The following is a 17,762-nucleotide window of genomic DNA, read 5'->3' on the forward strand; positions in this document are numbered from 1 at the left end:
AAATTGCATTTCTCATCGCGTGTATCCACGCCAGGCTTGCTCGTCATTCCGTTTGAGCAAACCGCTGTCAACGACCAATCCTTCCATTCTCGGTCTTTTTGCCGGCCAAAAGCCGTGCTGCGAAACCGCGAAACTTTCATTTCGTTTGGTGGCGGGACCCGTGCCGCAGACACTTTGATTACGATCTCGCAAATAACTCTCTTCGACCGACGAGAAATCGGCTGCATCTTTCGAACCTCTCCTTCCTCACTCGTCCGGCGATTTTACTTAAACAGGGCTCGTAATTCTAGTCGACTCAGAATCTCTTGACACGTTTCTTTTAAAAAAAGATAGAAAGCTTTCTTCACGATTTAGAGATATTTGAAGCATAACGTGTTGGTTCTTACGAACGTATTTATAACAGTATACCGTTTCGAACAAGAGTTAGTTTTTGGAAAAAAAATGAGCGAGTCTTTTCCTTGATACCTTATCAAATAACGAAGAATATCGGATGAAATAATTCGACTGGTTTCGACCAGCCAACTCGAATACAAATCTTCCGTGAATCCTTTCGAGATCCTAGGTTTCTAGCGCGGGAAGCCGAGAACTCGAAAAAACTAATTGCATTCCGATGTAGCTCGTTTACCATCGGAGCCAAGTAACGCGCCATCATCGTGGCCAGCGCGAACCTTTTGTCATCCGCTAACTTCCTAGATTGTAATTTTCCCCGTAGATTAACTTTCCACGGATCCACTTCCTTTTTCCGTGAAACTTTCCTCCCAATCATTAGCACGGAACTCCCCTCACGGAATGAGACGGACATTACACTTTACCGAATACCTTTGTCCCTTATCTCTCTCTCTCTCTTCGAAATTAAAATTGGAATCGTCCAACGTTATCCTTTCTCTCTCCTTTTATCTCTCCCCTTTTCCTTACGTTAATATCGCTCTCATCGATGTTTAAACCTGGGATTCGCCCCTTTTCATAAAACGATAAAACCCGCCGGCTTCGAAACTCGCCACTTCCCTCGACGGAAATTAATCGAGTCGAAAACTTTACCGATACATCCACGAAGATGGGCTCGAGAGAAGATAGATCAACGTCAAAACGTACACACCGATCGAGTGAATCGAGGAGAAAAAACGAGGAGGGTGGGAAAGAAGCAGCCGCAAGAGGAGGCACCCTTAACTCGATTAACCATGGAGCCGGCATCCAGCAATGAGAATAATTATCGCGAGCGATCGATCAATCGTTTCGGAGGGCATTGGATTAAAGCGCTATTAAACGGCTCCAATCGATCGGATCCGATTGTTTTCGAACCGATTCCCTCTTCCTACACGCGACCAAGATCGATTACTTCGAAGATCCATTCTTCGTAGAGGAACGTTGTTGAACAGAGGGAAATGTCATCTTGTCGACGATTTCTGTGACCGGCTACAAAACTAATTTCATTCGGTGGATTTTTATAATGGCTCGCTCCTCTGTCAGCGCGCCGCCAATCGGACAGGTTCGGTGAAGGAGCCTTAACCTTTCTCCCTTCCTTCTCTCCGTCTTGAGTTTATTCTTCGCGTAATTTTATGTCGTAAATTGGACGTGTGACATCCAATCGCATCGTTTACGAGATTAATTCAACGAAATTCATTTCTCAAGTAAGATCCTCTTCTCTTTTCCAACGCGAGAAAACGCGAAAAAGCAGGATTTGAAGATTCGGTTTCGGTATTTTTCTCCATTATCAACATCGATCATTTCGTAACCGGGCGGTATTAACCTCGTCGATCCTTAATCCCGGATGAGTCTCCTTGGAGGTTTCCCTCCTACGATTAGAGAAATGAAATAGCCGATAAATCCATCGTTCTCAGGATTGACAAATGTCATTAATTATCTGGGATCTCTTCAACATTCGCATATTACATCGTCTTTGGAAGCTCCTTTCTTCTTCTTTTTCCTCCGTTAAAACTTCTCTCGTATCTTTTTTTAGATAGAAATTGGAGAAAGAGATACGATATGGAGAAATTATTGGGGTCCGTGTCGTTCGAAATTTTCGATTCGCGGAACAACCCTTTAGCAACGATTTTTAAAGCGTCTTCTCGCACCAACCAATGGATTTCGTATCTCGGGATTCCCTCCACGACGGTTTCCATCCTTATATTTTCCAGAACAACTCTCCCTATCCAGCCTCGAAAGCTTTCTTATCGGGGCCGGCCACCACCCCTTCCACAACCCGTTTAACACGTTCAGTCCCAGACGCACACTTTACAAAATTAGCTTTGTCAGCCCTTAACCAGGTACGTACAGCGATGGTCCGGGCTCCAGATGGTCAAGATACAACTCGAGGTCCCCCTCATTTCAACCCTCTCCAACCGGACAAGGAGAATTGGGGTCGAGACCAACCCAGTTTTCGCGTCATCGGACCGACATCTTCTCTTTTTTCCTCACCCATTTAACCGCTTTCAAACCACTTATTTCCCTTTTCCTTTTCCTTTTCGTTTTCCTTTCGGAGGAAGGATCGTTCACAATTCTCTCTTTTTCTCTCTTTCTGTCTTTGTGGAGATATCTTTGCCAGAAAGATGAATAAAATTTCGAAATCTACGATTAATTATTCGAATTATTGAATCGTGGTTCCTTTTCTTTTAAACAGTCACGTGTTCGTTCGATCATCTTAGTACGAGAAAGATGTCAACTATTTGTTGAATCCAACGCATCGATACGGAGAGAAATGATCAAGAAAAGGAAGGAAGTAAGAAAAAGTGTGCGTCGAGTTGCGTTTCGAATTGATTTACAAAGAGACTGTAAGTAAGAGAGAAAATAACGATGGAACGAAATTTTTGAATTCAATTTTCACGTTGCGTAACTTTTGATAAAAAAAAAATAAAAATAATAATAAAAAAAATGATCCAAGTCGCGCGAAATGAACGATTAGACAGGGCAAATAATTGTTTCAATTGCAGCCACACTCGATGCGGCGGTGTTCGTTAACGTTGAACAAACTCGTTTCGCGTGGCCATCCCGGAACATTGCACGCTCAGCGTTTCCGGGGCTGCGCGTTAAAAACATTAGCGACAATTTTAAACGCTTTCGGCCGGCCAATTTGAAGGGAATGCCGATTGGGCTGTGTGCTCGGCCAATTTTTCCTATTTTTTTCTTTTTTTCTCGCGCAAACATCCCCGTCCAGTCCTCCAAAAAATCACCATTATTCCGCATCGTTGCGATTAATTAATCCTCGCCGTTCCGATCGCTTGTTTATCGCCGAGGGGAGGAGAAGAACAAACCCTCCTTTTCCCTCCCTCTTCTAATTCCGATCTGTTTAAAAATCGAAATTGCCATTTCGTCGAAAGGGCATTTGAAAAAAATACCCTGGAAAACTCGAGAAAAGATGGATTTCATTGAAGCCCTGGTGAACAAAACCCCGGGGTTTGAATTCGCTTGAAACATCCTCGTTAAAAAAAGAACACGAAGCTCTCTCTCCTCAAAGGAGAGAAATGAAGGAGCAATCGGTTCCAGCAATCTGCCGCCCGACTCGTGCATCTTGGCCAGCCACGAATTGCTTGTTATTTAAAAAAACGGAGAGGCGAGGAAGAGACGAAGATCCTCTCCTTTATTTACGTACGATTTTCGCTGAAAGCGGCGCGATACGATTTTTCCGTCAGACGCAAGAATCGAGAAGATCGAGGGCGGAAGAAAGAAAGAAAGAAAGGAAGGAAGAAAGAGGAAAGAGAAGGAAGAAAAGACTTAAAAAGACGCGGCAAAGGTAATCCCTCTCCCTCCTCTCTATTCCTTCCTCCGAAAGCTTAAATTTACCACGAGCATTAACTTACCGAAATAGTACACACATACATGCGAATACGCGGGGGCGTGATTCTTCCAGTCGAAAGTAATTTCTCTTGTGATAACAACCTCCCTGTGGGGCAACGCTCGCTCATGAGAATTACATCTCCGCGACCGGTTCAACCGGAATAAACGCTTATGGCACACTTTTTCCCTCCTCTCCTCCCTCCATTCCAGGAGAGGTCTCGATCGACAGTGATACTTCGACGAATCTTAATATTCCGACGATGATCGTCGTCGAGCTAATTTCCTCCTCGACGGAGAGAGATCGTTTGTTGTTATCGAGATGATAAATTTTTAGAGAATTTTTAAAGAAGAATGGATTTCGCGAAAAAAAGAAATTTCCATGGACGGATGATGGGGGAACGTGATTGATCGCGTTTCCGACCAGGCGAAAGAAAGGTAAGGGAGAGATTTTTTTTGCAAACGACTCGAACTTCCTCTCTTTACTTTGGGAAATTTTCCTCTTTCGAAAGAATCGGCACGCTTCTTCCTTCCATCGCGTGAAAACGTACGATCGAGAACGAAAGGTTGTTGGGTTTTAAAGATTGGAGCAAGGTTGTCGAGAGGATCGAAGATCCAGATTTTTCACAGTCTCGAAGATTTTACGGAGATTTAATTGCGACGCATCATCGTCGATGATGTTACATTACACGTAGAATATGAAAATTGATGCGATCAAGTAGTTTTCGACGTGTAACAAAAGCTCTGGTGTCTCATTCCAATTTTAAATCAATTGACATTTTAATCGATAAATTACAGCATCAATTTTTCAAAATGAAACGAAACGTGCACACACACGTGTAAGCCACTGATTGAATTTAGTGTCGATACTTTTTCATCAATTTCGAAACGATTCCATTTGCAAAAAAGGATCATTCTTTTTTTCTTTTTTCCTTTTTTTTTTTTTTTTTTAGGACATTAGAGAAATGAATTTTTCCCGTATCGCTTTCATTCATTCGATAACACGTATGATATCACCCTCCTCTAAAATGGCCCATATTTATCGGGGTTGAGCACCAAGTTAAACCCTCTCCGCGATACCGTCGATCGTTGGCGCGCTTGACGTTGTGCAAACTCATAATCGTTCCGATTCGCGAGTCCTCAAAGCAACCCTCGAACTTTCCCGCCATAGAAGGGAAACTTGTTTGACGCGGCCTAAGGCGGTTCCAAGTCTCACGTCAAGGATTTTGGACAGTGCTTAATGTTGCTCCACTTGCGACTGCAATAAGTCTTCGAGATACATCTTCGAAATCCATCCCTCAATTTGTAATTAATCACGCTCCGAATCATTTCAGATATCGAACAAATCATTCCTCGTAGAAAATATACAATTTTTATACACATTCTTTCTTTTTAACTATATACATACTATGATGATCTAATCTCTCATACTTATTTTCGATTCTTCTTCTTCTTCTTCTTCTTCTTTCCATTATTTTTTACTTTTCATTTTTTTATCGTGACCTCCTCTTTTCTTCATATTTTATTTACGATTATTATTTTATCTCCCCGTACGAGTGAATTTCAAAATATCTTTCACAATTTGTACAACAGATAGATAAGAAAGAAACGAGAAACTTGTTTGGATTCGAACCTCGAGAGTCAAACTCATTTCCAACTCATCACTCTGCCAACGATCTTATTATTATCAATAATTTCCATTTCCTCTCTAAATTTCGCAAATATTCATAAACGTATGTATCCGCGGTTGATTAACGATGAAATTTCCTACCATCCCTATAATAATAATTCTTCGAAATTCGGTTTAGCGAATTAATGGGGCGGCTCGTCCCGTTATTAGCTTCCCTGTAATTCGCGCGAGATAATTTAGTTCTTAAGTTACATTAGCTACACCCATTTTACATCTGTTCTCCGCCTTCCGCCCAACGGAATCTCAACGGCAAACAAAAGGATCGTATCCATTTCCCGCAGATCTCGTAACTCGTGACATCCCCGTAGGGATATATTCTGCGCGCACGCCTTACCGGCACACTACGTGATTCCGTTGTTTGCCAGTCAACCGAAACTCGTCGCTTTATTTAATTAAAAGCCGGAGAACCACTTTTAACGGAAATGATAAATCACGTTTATTATAATGCCGTCAGTTATTTCACACAGTCGTGTATGACGATTCATAGCACGCTTCATAAATTCGACCCGCTCTCGATAGAAAATATAATAGAAACGAATCCTTCTTCGTGCAACATGCGTGTCTGATCCTTATTTATTTATCATTATCGGAAAGGATAATAATCTTTTTCCTTTCCAAAACATTTCCACTTCTTATCCTGAGAAAAAAGAAAACTGAATCGATAAATTAAAAAAGAATTTCTTCTTTTTTCAAAATCCATCACTCATTCGATGAAATCTCGCTCGATCGATCGCTGGATCATCCTCGAGTTTCTCTCCTATTGTCCGATACGATTTCTTCTCAATATCTTTCCGATGTTAATATCGAATTGATTATTGAATTATTCTCTCATCCAAGTTTCCCCTTCCACTCGAGAGATGAGGATTCCATTTGATGTTTCCCCAGAAAATTTTAATCGAATCTCCCCGCGAGAGTTTAACGCAACCATGGAGAAAGGGAAGAGAGAGAGAGGAGAGGATGGTTAATCCTCGAAAATTTTGATCCCTTCGTTCGTTCGACGAAGCCACCGAAAAGGATCTTGGATCTGAAATTAGAGATAGGGCGGGGCTGGAGCTTGTGAATACCAACCATCGGCCGCCATCTGCGAACCGTTGGCCGAACAATCTTGGGAACTGCGGCTCGTGCAACGCGGACTGCAATAGTGCCGCGCTCCAATCTTTAAAAACGGAATTTTGTACGTTCTCCTCTCCTTTTTTTTCAACCATTCTTGATCGAAACGAAATGTTAATACCGTTTTTTCTTAAATTGGGAAAGCTATCCCATCATTTCTTTTACCACCCTTAAGAAAAATTCCTTGCTTAAATTCCACCTTTCGATTCCAGAAAACGATCGGCATAATTTAAACTCAAAACAATTAAAAAATGATCATCAACGTTGAAAAGAGGGAGGAGGGGATGACATCGTCTGAATTCCAGCATCCGTTTTCCGTTTTCGAGAAAAACGTGCGGCCAGGTTCCAGCACGGTGAAGTCGAACGTCGTAGAACGGAAGACGTACGAGCGTTGAGAAATTGGCGAGGTTGGTGAATTCGCAAATATAATCAATGATGTATCCTCGCCCCGTGTTTCCAACTTCGGCCCAGATATCCAACAAAGCCCCCGCGGCGTCGTGGCCGGGGTTTCCCATTTGGGCGGAGACACGCGCAAAGTACTGGAGAATAATTACAAGTTCGTTCCATTGAATCCGGAATGCGCTAAACAACGCGGAAACAGCCGCATTGCGATTCGATGATTAATTCAATCTCGGGCTAATGCATACTGATCCCCTGCTGTGCGCGAATTGAATTGTTTTAAATGCCTCCCCCCTCCTCGCCTCGCCGACCCGATGATAAACGCGTGGCCCGACCCGGAGGAGATTTTGCAAATTTACGGAAATGATAGCCAGAGATTCTCGCACGAAAATGTTTGGACGAGTCGCGAGAGATAGGGATTGAAATTCAACTTGCCGCGAAGATGTAACATTAAGATTTGGAAATTTAATCCTCTTTTTCTTTTTTCAAAGATTCAATCTTTGAGAAAGTTTCTTTCGCCCAGGGCGGGTAAACTTGTTCTTCCGCTTCGCATCAAAAATGTAGCGGTATCGCGCGAGTTTCTATTCGCGTGTACGCGCGAATAGAATTTAGTTCTATTAACAATTACGCAATTTATTAGACCGCTGTAAAACTGTAAAACTCCGTTGTGGTATCCGTTTCTTTTTTTCTTTCCTTTTCTTCTTTTAACGTCCTGCCATATATATATTATAAATCGTTAAAGCCAGTCTCGTTCGAGATTTTAAGCCGTAAGAGACTTGTCGTTTCGTTTCGGGGGAGAAGCGAGTTTAAGCTCGATTAAGAGATTTCGAGGAGTCTTTAAACAATTCTTGTCGCTTCTTTTTTTAACTGGCGTACTATAAACGATTTAAACGATTTAATTCTTCTTGCCTTCCGTTAAATACGCAGTGTTTCGAGACGAATGATAATTTTGTATCCACGAAATGACGCGTCGTACATCCTTCAAACGTTCTCCACCGCTGACGATGTACGTAGCGGTCGTGTGCTACCTCACCCCGTGGGTATCCGGAGTGAAAAACATCACCCACGGGGTGGCGAGACACCTTAGATCTATTGGATTTCCCGAGGGCAGCGGCGCAGGGGTGAAGTATAGAGATAAATCATTTATCTTTCATCGACTAATGCTATTATCGATTGATGACCCGGCCACTGCGACTCCATCTTTTTTATTTCGGAGAATAAAGATATTGAATAAATCGAAAATGGGGTGAAATTGGAATAAATATTCTTACGTTTCGTGCAGATATTCTTCGCCCTTGGAGTGCCCGTCGACATTCCCGACAAATCGGTGCTATTCTCTCTGTATTTCGAAGCGAATTACGTGCTCCCAGGTGAGTGGAGCTCCAATTATTATTGGGACGAGTCGGGTGGTCTCGAAAAACGGAGTCTGGATCGACGGCTGGCTTACGATATTCTTATTAGCAAATTGGAAAGGTAAAAATGAACGTTAGAAGTGAAATTAGATTGAATTAAAAGGAAGAGGGGGAAAAAAAAAACCTACGATATTTTTCGTTCACAGTTTCGGTTATTCCGGGGAAAATTGTCTGCGAAAAATGATCTGCGAAGTTGCCAACTTTCCTCTAACTAATAATGGCGTGCTCGGCGATGTCCTGCAAATTTTATTTACGTGAGTGCTAAAATATATATATATACTTTAATATTAAGTGTAGTTTAAAAATTTCTTTTTTTTTTTTCAAATTTTCCACTTTAAATTAATTAATTTTGATGGCAAGTTTCGTGATAAATTTTTCTTCGTCGATATATATATTTGACGATGATTGATATAATTAAAAAATAATCTATAACGCGATATTATACGATATTTTTATCACAGGCCATCCTCTTCGCAAGATGAAAATCTTCCGAGCGAGATCACCGAGGCTGAGTACGCGAAAGATTGCAATAACCGCTATAAAAAATGCCCTCAAAGTCCATTAGCCTTGATAAGGTATCGTGATCTCAACGATAATAGTTAAAAAAAAAAAAAAAAAGCCACGGTTATTAAACGCAATCTTCATAATTCGTGGCACGGTTCGTGGCCTGTCGTCCGATAATGTCGTCTCGTAAAAAAAAACAAGATTCTTACATCTCTAAGATAAATAACATTTATCAACATCGAACGATACATACCATTTTTTTTTTTTTTTTTTTTACAACAATATTGTAATATTTATTAAATCAGAGAAAATACATGCGTCTTTCCTCTCATTTTCGTATTCGCATGATTCGTTTCTCGTTTTAAGGAACATTTCGACATTTAATAAAAGCTCCAATCGAAAAATTCACGAGACATGGTACGAAGGCTGTTCATTTAAAAAGAGAAAAGGGAGCAACGCAATTTATAGTAGTTCTTTCTTATATGTATAAAAAAATGAAGCGTTTAAATTATAATTGTAACTAACAATGATAAGAGATTGAAAATGATCGAAGTAAAAATACTTAAGAACTATGGAAGAAGAATATTATCGAAAAAAAAAAATATATAAATATACGCGAAGCAAGTTGTTATATAAATATATAAAGAAAAAAAAACTAAAATTTCTCGAATATTATATATAAAGATATGTGTATATGTGCGTGCACAGCTTGTTTAAAGTAATTTCATCATGTGATGATGTAAAAATTAAACGACGTTCAACGTCTCGCAAAATTAATAATAATAATAAAAAAAAAAAATCCTGATAAATATTAATATAAGTTCAATCACTCTATTTACAATATTTTTCATTGCAACAGTATAAGGATCAATATCTTAGATTTATGGACACAGAGTAATGCCAGCGAAACGAAAATTTAGCCAATATTTCATTTGATTTCTAAATCGATTAAATGCATTTCTATCATTGTAAATTTAGCTAAAATTTTCGTTGACAGATCGAATAAATAAATAATCTGTGTCGATTGATTTAACTGAAAATAAACACAATTATCGAATCCACTTTTTTTTAAAGCTGCACCGGGCCTTTTTTTTTTTTTTACAATGCAATTTCTTAAATAATTCTTAAATAATTTCTAACAAGTGTTTTATTCTTAATTCTCTTCGAGTTTCTTCATCAAAATCGGCAAAGTTCGCTCTTCATCCCTCGTTTTTCTATGCTGAAGATAGTGAGACACATTTTCGTATACCACAAATGTGATCACGGTCGCTGGAGTCACCCTGGTCAGGTTCGCAGACAGACCCTTGTAAAATCCATTCCCACCTTCAAACCTGCAATTAACCACCAGCAATACCGTTTTGTTAACTGCTTCCTTTTTCCTTTTCATCGTAATTGCGTGGGAATTTCTGGATTAAATAGCACGTTTCTCATTCGCACTATGAACCGGCGTACGATTCTTGTCGTGATTTATCGATCAAATGCGTTCATTTTCTTTCAAATGAAATCGTACGTCATGAAAATTGTAAATCGTACAAGTACGATATCGTTAATAACGCATACTTTTTCTTTTTTCTTTTCTTTTTTTTTTTTTTTCATTTTGAATTCAATTGTTTATCTTATATATTCAACGATGATCGTTAATCATCATGGCTTTTTTTCGATAAATGTTTTGAATTATCTTGATAAAAAAAAAAATCACGTCCAATTAAACATGATTAAAAAAATGGATAAAGGTATTTCTTAAAATCAAGACAATTCCAATTCTACATGGTTTATTTCTTATTTCAGATAATTTCACCTCGATGATATGTTGTAGGTGTACATACAACGTCATAAATTATATACGTAATACGTCCAAAAATCGTACCGCTGGTGGTTTTAATAGAAGACCCGTCTAATCGCAATTACATTCCACATGATGATTCACATCCATTCAACACACATCTAAACACACAAGTAAACACAATGCTCTCTTGCTACATATTGTACGTGCGTTATTAATAACTGTGGTCCCGCCACAGCAATTAATTCGTAGTAAAAGGGGAACAAATAAGAGGCGATCAGCTGATCGTACGAGACAATCATCCGATACGAAGAAAAATATTTAAATAATTGATAGAAAAACCAGTGTCACATCTCACACGAGATCCCTCCCTAAATCGTTAATAATCGATAAATATTTTTCTTCCATTAAGCTCCATAAACTTTACGCACAACCATCAAGCTTTGCGCTTACTATTGCGGGAAAGAAAGAGCATATCTAAATAATCCAGTAGCTAAATTTATACTGTAAAACAATTAAGTTTCCATTAATGTTTATTAAGTCACTTATAGTTTTTAAGTAATGAGTCCCATTGTGGAAACATATATGTATGTATATATATATATATATAAATAAATTGTATCTATTGTTTGAAAATTGCAATGACATTGAATTTTATTGCTATATTCTTAATTATACCGAGTACCAGACTCTACGGCGAACTTTGCAACATTCATCTCTATTGATTTTTCAAAATGAGGTAATTATTCATTGCATACAGAAATATAACATAGGTAACAATTAAAATTGTAAATAATTATTACATTCCTACGCACATCTTCATTTCGATTATTTTTATTAGGGACTTGCAGCATTATTACGAATTGTAAAATCACGCAAAATCCATTTTGTCTATTTCGCATAAAAAGAAATAAATTGCAACTATTGCGCGAATAGCAGGTTGCAATTTTTGTATTTTGTGTGTAATGTTTTGTATCTTTCGCCAGTTACAGTTATACAATACACTACAAATATTTTTTTAAAATAAAATCATTCTTAATTCAGTTACAAATAATATTAATTTATGATAAGTAAGACTATTAAAGTGTAATTTCATGTTTAAAAAAAAATATTAATACATGATAGATATATACTTGAGTGCCAGCCCAAAGAGATACATTGTTATGTAAAAAAAAAAAAAAAAAAAAAAAAAAGAAAAAAGAAAAAAAAAGAAAAAAAAAAGAATTTAATTGTCCGTACGATCCGAGCTTTGTTTTCTTTTTTCGCGCTTTATAAAGGAAAATAAAATTATTCTGTATATGCAAAATATTGAATAAATAAAATATATGATCTTGATTCGTATAAATTATTGTATATTCCAAGAACAGAATCAATAATTGTTCGATATAAAATGATCTAAAATGATTTGTTAATTAACTAAATTTTCCTATCGATTTATTAAAGAGATCGATCATTATATGAAACAGTCGTCTAACAAATATCATAATAAAAGACATATTAGAGACTGTTTCTATTTTCTTTAATAACAAATAAAAACATATTAGTGGATTGCTTGTTCTCAAAAATAAATTTAAATAAATTAAACGTCTATCCTCGAATATCAAGGCATTTATCATTCAGAAACTTTAATAAGATACTATCGTTAAAAAAAAATAAAACTATTTCCAATAATATCATTTGCTATATAAATATCTTTCTTTAAAAAAAAAAAAAAAAAAAAAAATTCAAAAAATATTCTCTAAATTATTAAGCACTGCATCTGTTACAATTACTATTTCTTTTTTTTAACTAATATTGTTGATAAATATATATTTGATTTGCGAAGAGAATATTCAAATGTTAATTAATAACATTTTTGTAATTGATACTAATAAAAAATGAAAATATAAGTTTAAAAGTTGATCCAGACTATTCAGACTAAAAACTATTATTTTACTTTGTCGTTTGTATGAAAATATATAAATAATTTTTTAATACTGTTTCAAATGTATCTCCAACTAACGACAAAAAAAAAGAAATAAAAAATTTGAGTCACAACCCACATATGACTGTTTCGAATAAGAATCATCTGGATATTTTCATCCATCTACAGATTACATCTAGGGCTGGAAAAAATTCAATACTAAAGCATAATGCTATCCGAAAAATTATAGAATATTTAAATAAGACTAATATGTTTGTGTGTTCTACTACGTTAAAAAAAAAATCTAAAATAAATGTAATCTAAAAAGTCAATGAGAATTTGTAGGCACGTTAGAAAATGTTTCATAAATTACGATAATTAAACAAATATTTGGTGTCACGTGTAAAAGATAGGGTGTCAAGCCCTTATAAAAACCCCTTATTCCTTCTGACCTCCATATTGATTGAATACAATGTATGCTGCCACTGTAGTTGTGATGATGGTCTTGAAGTCGTGCTCTAACAACTTGATACGGATAAGTCGAAGCGGCAGCAATTAATTTTGAAACTGCTGCAAAGAAAATATATTCCCATGTGCTCTGTAAATAAAAATGTTTTTTTCAGATTTTCCATCAAATAAAAAATTAATTCAATATACGTATAAAAAAAATGTACAAATAATTATTGCATAATTAAACGTACCAGCTTCGTATCAATCGGAACATTCAAATAATTGTTGTACCAATTCTTCAATTCTTCGTACACCATAAATTGAATAGCACCATGTGAGACGCCAAACATTCCAGGTACAAAACCCTATAAATATTCGAAAATATTTATAAAAACAATTAAATTAAGATTCAATATTCCATTTTCTTTTTCTTTCTTTCACCGAAAAGAGATTCACTTACTCGATACAAGCCTCTAACTCCTTCGGTTCTATAAATCTTCTTAATTGCATCTATCATACCATTATATCTAAGTGTTTCCGGAAGATGCTTATCATCCATATATTGTAGACACAAACGTGTCTTTACTACCCATAATGGATTTGTCATAACTAAAGTAAGAATTCCAGCGTCCGCTGCTGCGAACATGTGCATCGAGGGTCCCAAAGGTTTTCTGCTATTTCCCCCTTGGATCCATGTTTTAATGGTATTGTAACTAAACAAAGAAAATATTTCCAAATGTTACACAGTTCAATTTTTCAATCTGTTTATTGTTAAATAAAATTTATTAAGATTATTTAAAATCCTTACAAAAAGAAATAGCAACCCCATGCACCGCCAGATCCTAGAACGTTCGGCGTTACACCTCTGTAAAGTCCTCTCACTCCTTCAGTCTTAACAATCTGCATAACCGCGCTTTTAAGACTCTTGTATTGTGGACCCACACGTGAGTGGCCATCGCTAACTACAAAAGAGAGAGGCAGCATGATGAATAAATCTTGTGTTTATTCGATCAAATGCAAAGTTAGACGGACAGAGAAGAAATATAAGAAATTGATATTAAATTTTTTTAAATGGTACCATTGTCCTGAAAATGCTCATCAAGTCTTTCTCACTCACAACTTGATAATAATGAAAAGGGGCCAAAAGATAAGTAAAGTCTAATTATGTATTTTTTTCTTTAATCACGCGTCGACAGAAAGTTTATCTAGCAAGCTTGTTGCAACTTCAACCTCGTGACACCATTGATTTCCATTGAAACTCATATTTTATTTTTAATTGCATTGCAACATTCGCTAAACCATTTTAAATAAACATATGATAATTAAATAAATATGATACGTTTAATTCGTGTAAAAAATGATTCTTGATTCATTTTCATGCGTTATTATAAGATATTAAGTTACGATAAATTATATTTGTAAACGTATTATATAGCCAATAGGAATGCAAACTTTTAAAGCTATTGATAATAGCTTTTAATTAACGAGCATCAAGCAAACGTCAATATTTTATTATTAAAGTATTTTGCTTGTATAATATTCAATGCATTCTACAAAAAAAATCAATCAATCATTTATTATTAGATTATATAATAATAAGTATTCCATATTCATATCTTGATAGGAATTTTTATTAGAAAAATTAAATTATTAATTAAATGCTATTATTACTTATTATTTTTTGGTATATATTATTAAATTTATTTCGTAAATATAAATATTCTTGTCGTGGATTAGTTTCAAAAATATAAATTTCTTAGAAAATAATAAATGACAAATTTTTTGATTTTCTTATTATTATATATCCTATTATATATATATATATCCTAAATTATATTGTTATCATTATATTGTTATCATTATTAATGAATCGATATTTTTAATAATATTGTGCATAAACTTATGAAAAAAGACGATTTCTATTAAAAATTTCGGTATTTAATAAATTAAGAATTTTTCTATAAATTTTCCATAAATTTTTAAAAATTTTTTTAAAAACTTTAACATAAATATAACATAATGAACATAATGAATATAAATGACTCATGTTTACAAATGTGAAATGATCAAATATGAAAATTATTGCATCATATAAATAAATTGAAATTATTAAAAATTTTTTTTTATAAATAAGAAATATAAATTATAAATAATAAAATTGTTGAATTATAGCATGAAAATAATTTCAGGCAAAATAATTACATAGTGTAATTATCGTAAATCAATTTGAATAAATTTACTGCACGAGTCAAAATTTTAATCGCAAAATGTAATCGTTTGAACTCACGTGTTTCTGATGCAATCCGCAGAATTTCTTACTGTTTGGTATATAGCCAACGAATTTTACGACGAAAATACAGCAAAGAACAAGCTTCTTGATGACACCATCATCATCGGCTTTTTTGATAATGATATAAGAAACTAATAAATAGGCTTTGTTTTTAAATTCAATTTTAATGATTTCTTAATGTAGTTAAGCAGTCATTAATTACTATTTTTGAGATAAAAAAATATATATTTCAAAATATATTCATAATATATATATATATATATTTCAAATATATATTCATAATTACAAATTAATTGATGACATAAAATAAATATTAATAGACAATATGTAATAAATATTATCTTTAGATCGAGTTCATTAGAATGCATTAATGTACAAAGAAAAAGAACAATACGAAACCGCAGACACTGTGGTATCAAATTGTATTGAATAACATTAGCGATAACCTGGTCAATTCTGAGTAATCTTTCTAAGTAATTTGAGCATTGCATTCACATTTACTTAGAATAAAGTACTTAGAATTGAATATTAACTATAATTTTTAATATCAAATAATAGAAAAAATTTCCTTAAAAATTTTCGATTTTCTTTTATATTTGAAAAAAAAATAAAAATCAAAAAATTTATTTTTGATCAAAAGAAATGTTAATAAGATAAGAATGATATATATAAGAAATGTTCTATTTAGTAACATAACCACAGGAATGTTACTTTCCACTTCTAAATGTGGTCGAAAGTTGATCATAACTTTCCATTTCGTTTCGAAACATAATGAAATAATTTGCTTATTTCAAGATCGTTTTATACTTTAAATTTTATGTATTTTATTTAAAAATATTATATAAATTATTATTTTTATTTACACTTTATAATAATTACTCTTAATTAATACTCAATAATTATTCAATAATTTCAATAGAAATTCTTGAATATTTGTCCATTTGAATTTATTAGAATTCATTTTTTTAAAAAACTATTGATGAGAAAACGCCTTAAGGAATCCTTGTGTGATAAAAGTATGTAAATAAAACTAAATGTAGATATAAATAGTGTAAATCCACCCAATTTGTCATCAATTGTAAATACATAATTGAAAGATAAAATATAAGTCTTACTTAAAAGCAAATGGCAAAAATCAATACCGAAATATTACTTTCTGATGCATTGAGCATACAATTTACATATTTACAATATATCACAATGAACATAGTGAATAGTCATCGCATATCCCTAAGCCGGTCAAAAATATCTCTCGATATTTCTCGATAATGCCACGTGCTTTTATATGCTCGACCTTGTCGGTCGAAATAATAGGAGCATCGACCGAAAACAATGTTATTTTTTGGGTTTTATTTCAGCTAACTACATATTTTACTACGATCGTGATATGTTAACAAATATATATACATTATTAAACACATTCTATTAGTATATTATATATTAATTAATCTAAATTGTTATTTTAAAAAATTTATATGATATATAAACAAGGATAAATTATTTAAATTTAATTATTTTTTCAATATTCAATTTGACATCTAGATTTTCATTCAATTTTCCCAACGAAAAGTTAAAAATGAAGCAGAACTATTACGACAAATGGCGTACGTCATTTGTTTCGAAAATGATATCAATATTATTACTTCAAAGTTTCTTCTATTGTTGATTCTCTATAAAAACTACCAAAATATTCGTATTCCGTACATTAATTATGAGTAGAAAATTCTTATACGTGAGTCATAGATAAGAATCAAAGACACAAGAAATATTTTCTATGTCTAGAGAGATTAAATATAGAACGTAGTACGTGTACCACGTGTACTTTATATATCGAATAGATTGAACTTGTACCGGCCATTTGCATCTACAACCGTTATGTCGTCAGCGATGACACACTCGAATCGCTTACCTGCGAATCTAGTCTTGATCAAGTCCAACGGATGCAGCATCAAGGTGGAAACCACGCCACCAGATATACCAGCGATGAAATGTTCGTATTTAAAGTGGCTCAGCACGGGTAAAACACGAGCGGTTCCCGGTGAACCACTAGACTTCATTGCCGACATTTTTCCCGTGTTAAGCTGTTCGTTCTTCGTTATCGATCCGTCAGCGGAAAATCCAGTCGCATCCTTCACAACGCTAGCAATATTCGCCTCCACTCTGCGGCATATCTCTTGATCCGGGGCAGGCAGTGTTGTTGCGTTTACGGTAGCGCGAGGCACGGTTGAATTCGCCTCTACGATTTGATGCTTTCCTCCGTCTCGCTTGCTCTTTTTAACCGATTACGCAACACAGCAAAACGTCACACGCACCGTACACCACCATACTAAGTGCTCGACTGCCCGCGTCAAGCGTTCTGCGCATCGCTTCTTTTAACTCGACTGCGAGTGCCATCTTTTAAGGAAAGAGAGAGAGCAGCGCACTCTACCGCGCGAAATTCGATTCAAATTACA

At 35.0% G+C, this 17,762-nt stretch overlaps 2 protein-coding genes across 2 annotated transcripts; one reads left to right on the plus strand and one right to left on the minus strand.

Moving 5' to 3' along the window:
- Positions 1–398: 398 nt before the first annotated feature.
- LOC100578227 lies at positions 399–9,520 on the plus strand. Its single transcript, XM_006561748.3, has 4 exons — positions 399–8,088; positions 8,250–8,440; positions 8,526–8,633; positions 8,841–9,520. The coding sequence occupies exons 1-4, from the start codon at positions 7,930–7,932 to the stop codon at positions 8,980–8,982; spliced, it is 600 nt and encodes a 199-aa protein (XP_006561811.1). The 5' UTR covers positions 399–7,929; the 3' UTR covers positions 8,983–9,520.
- LOC410062 (mitochondrial folate transporter/carrier) lies at positions 9,139–17,670 on the minus strand. Its single transcript, XM_393549.7, has 6 exons — positions 17,219–17,670; positions 13,828–13,981; positions 13,480–13,732; positions 13,271–13,384; positions 13,022–13,167; positions 9,139–10,214 (listed from the first exon to the last, which is right to left on the minus strand). The coding sequence occupies exons 1-6, from the start codon at positions 17,373–17,375 to the stop codon at positions 10,037–10,039; spliced, it is 1,002 nt and encodes a 333-aa protein (XP_393549.3). The 5' UTR covers positions 17,376–17,670; the 3' UTR covers positions 9,139–10,036.
- Between the last annotated feature and the right edge of the window lie 92 nt (positions 17,671–17,762).

This window comes from Apis mellifera, linkage group LG9 (genome assembly GCF_003254395.2).
Source record: "Apis mellifera strain DH4 linkage group LG9, Amel_HAv3.1, whole genome shotgun sequence".
NCBI lineage: Eukaryota > Metazoa > Arthropoda > Insecta > Hymenoptera > Apidae > Apis > Apis mellifera.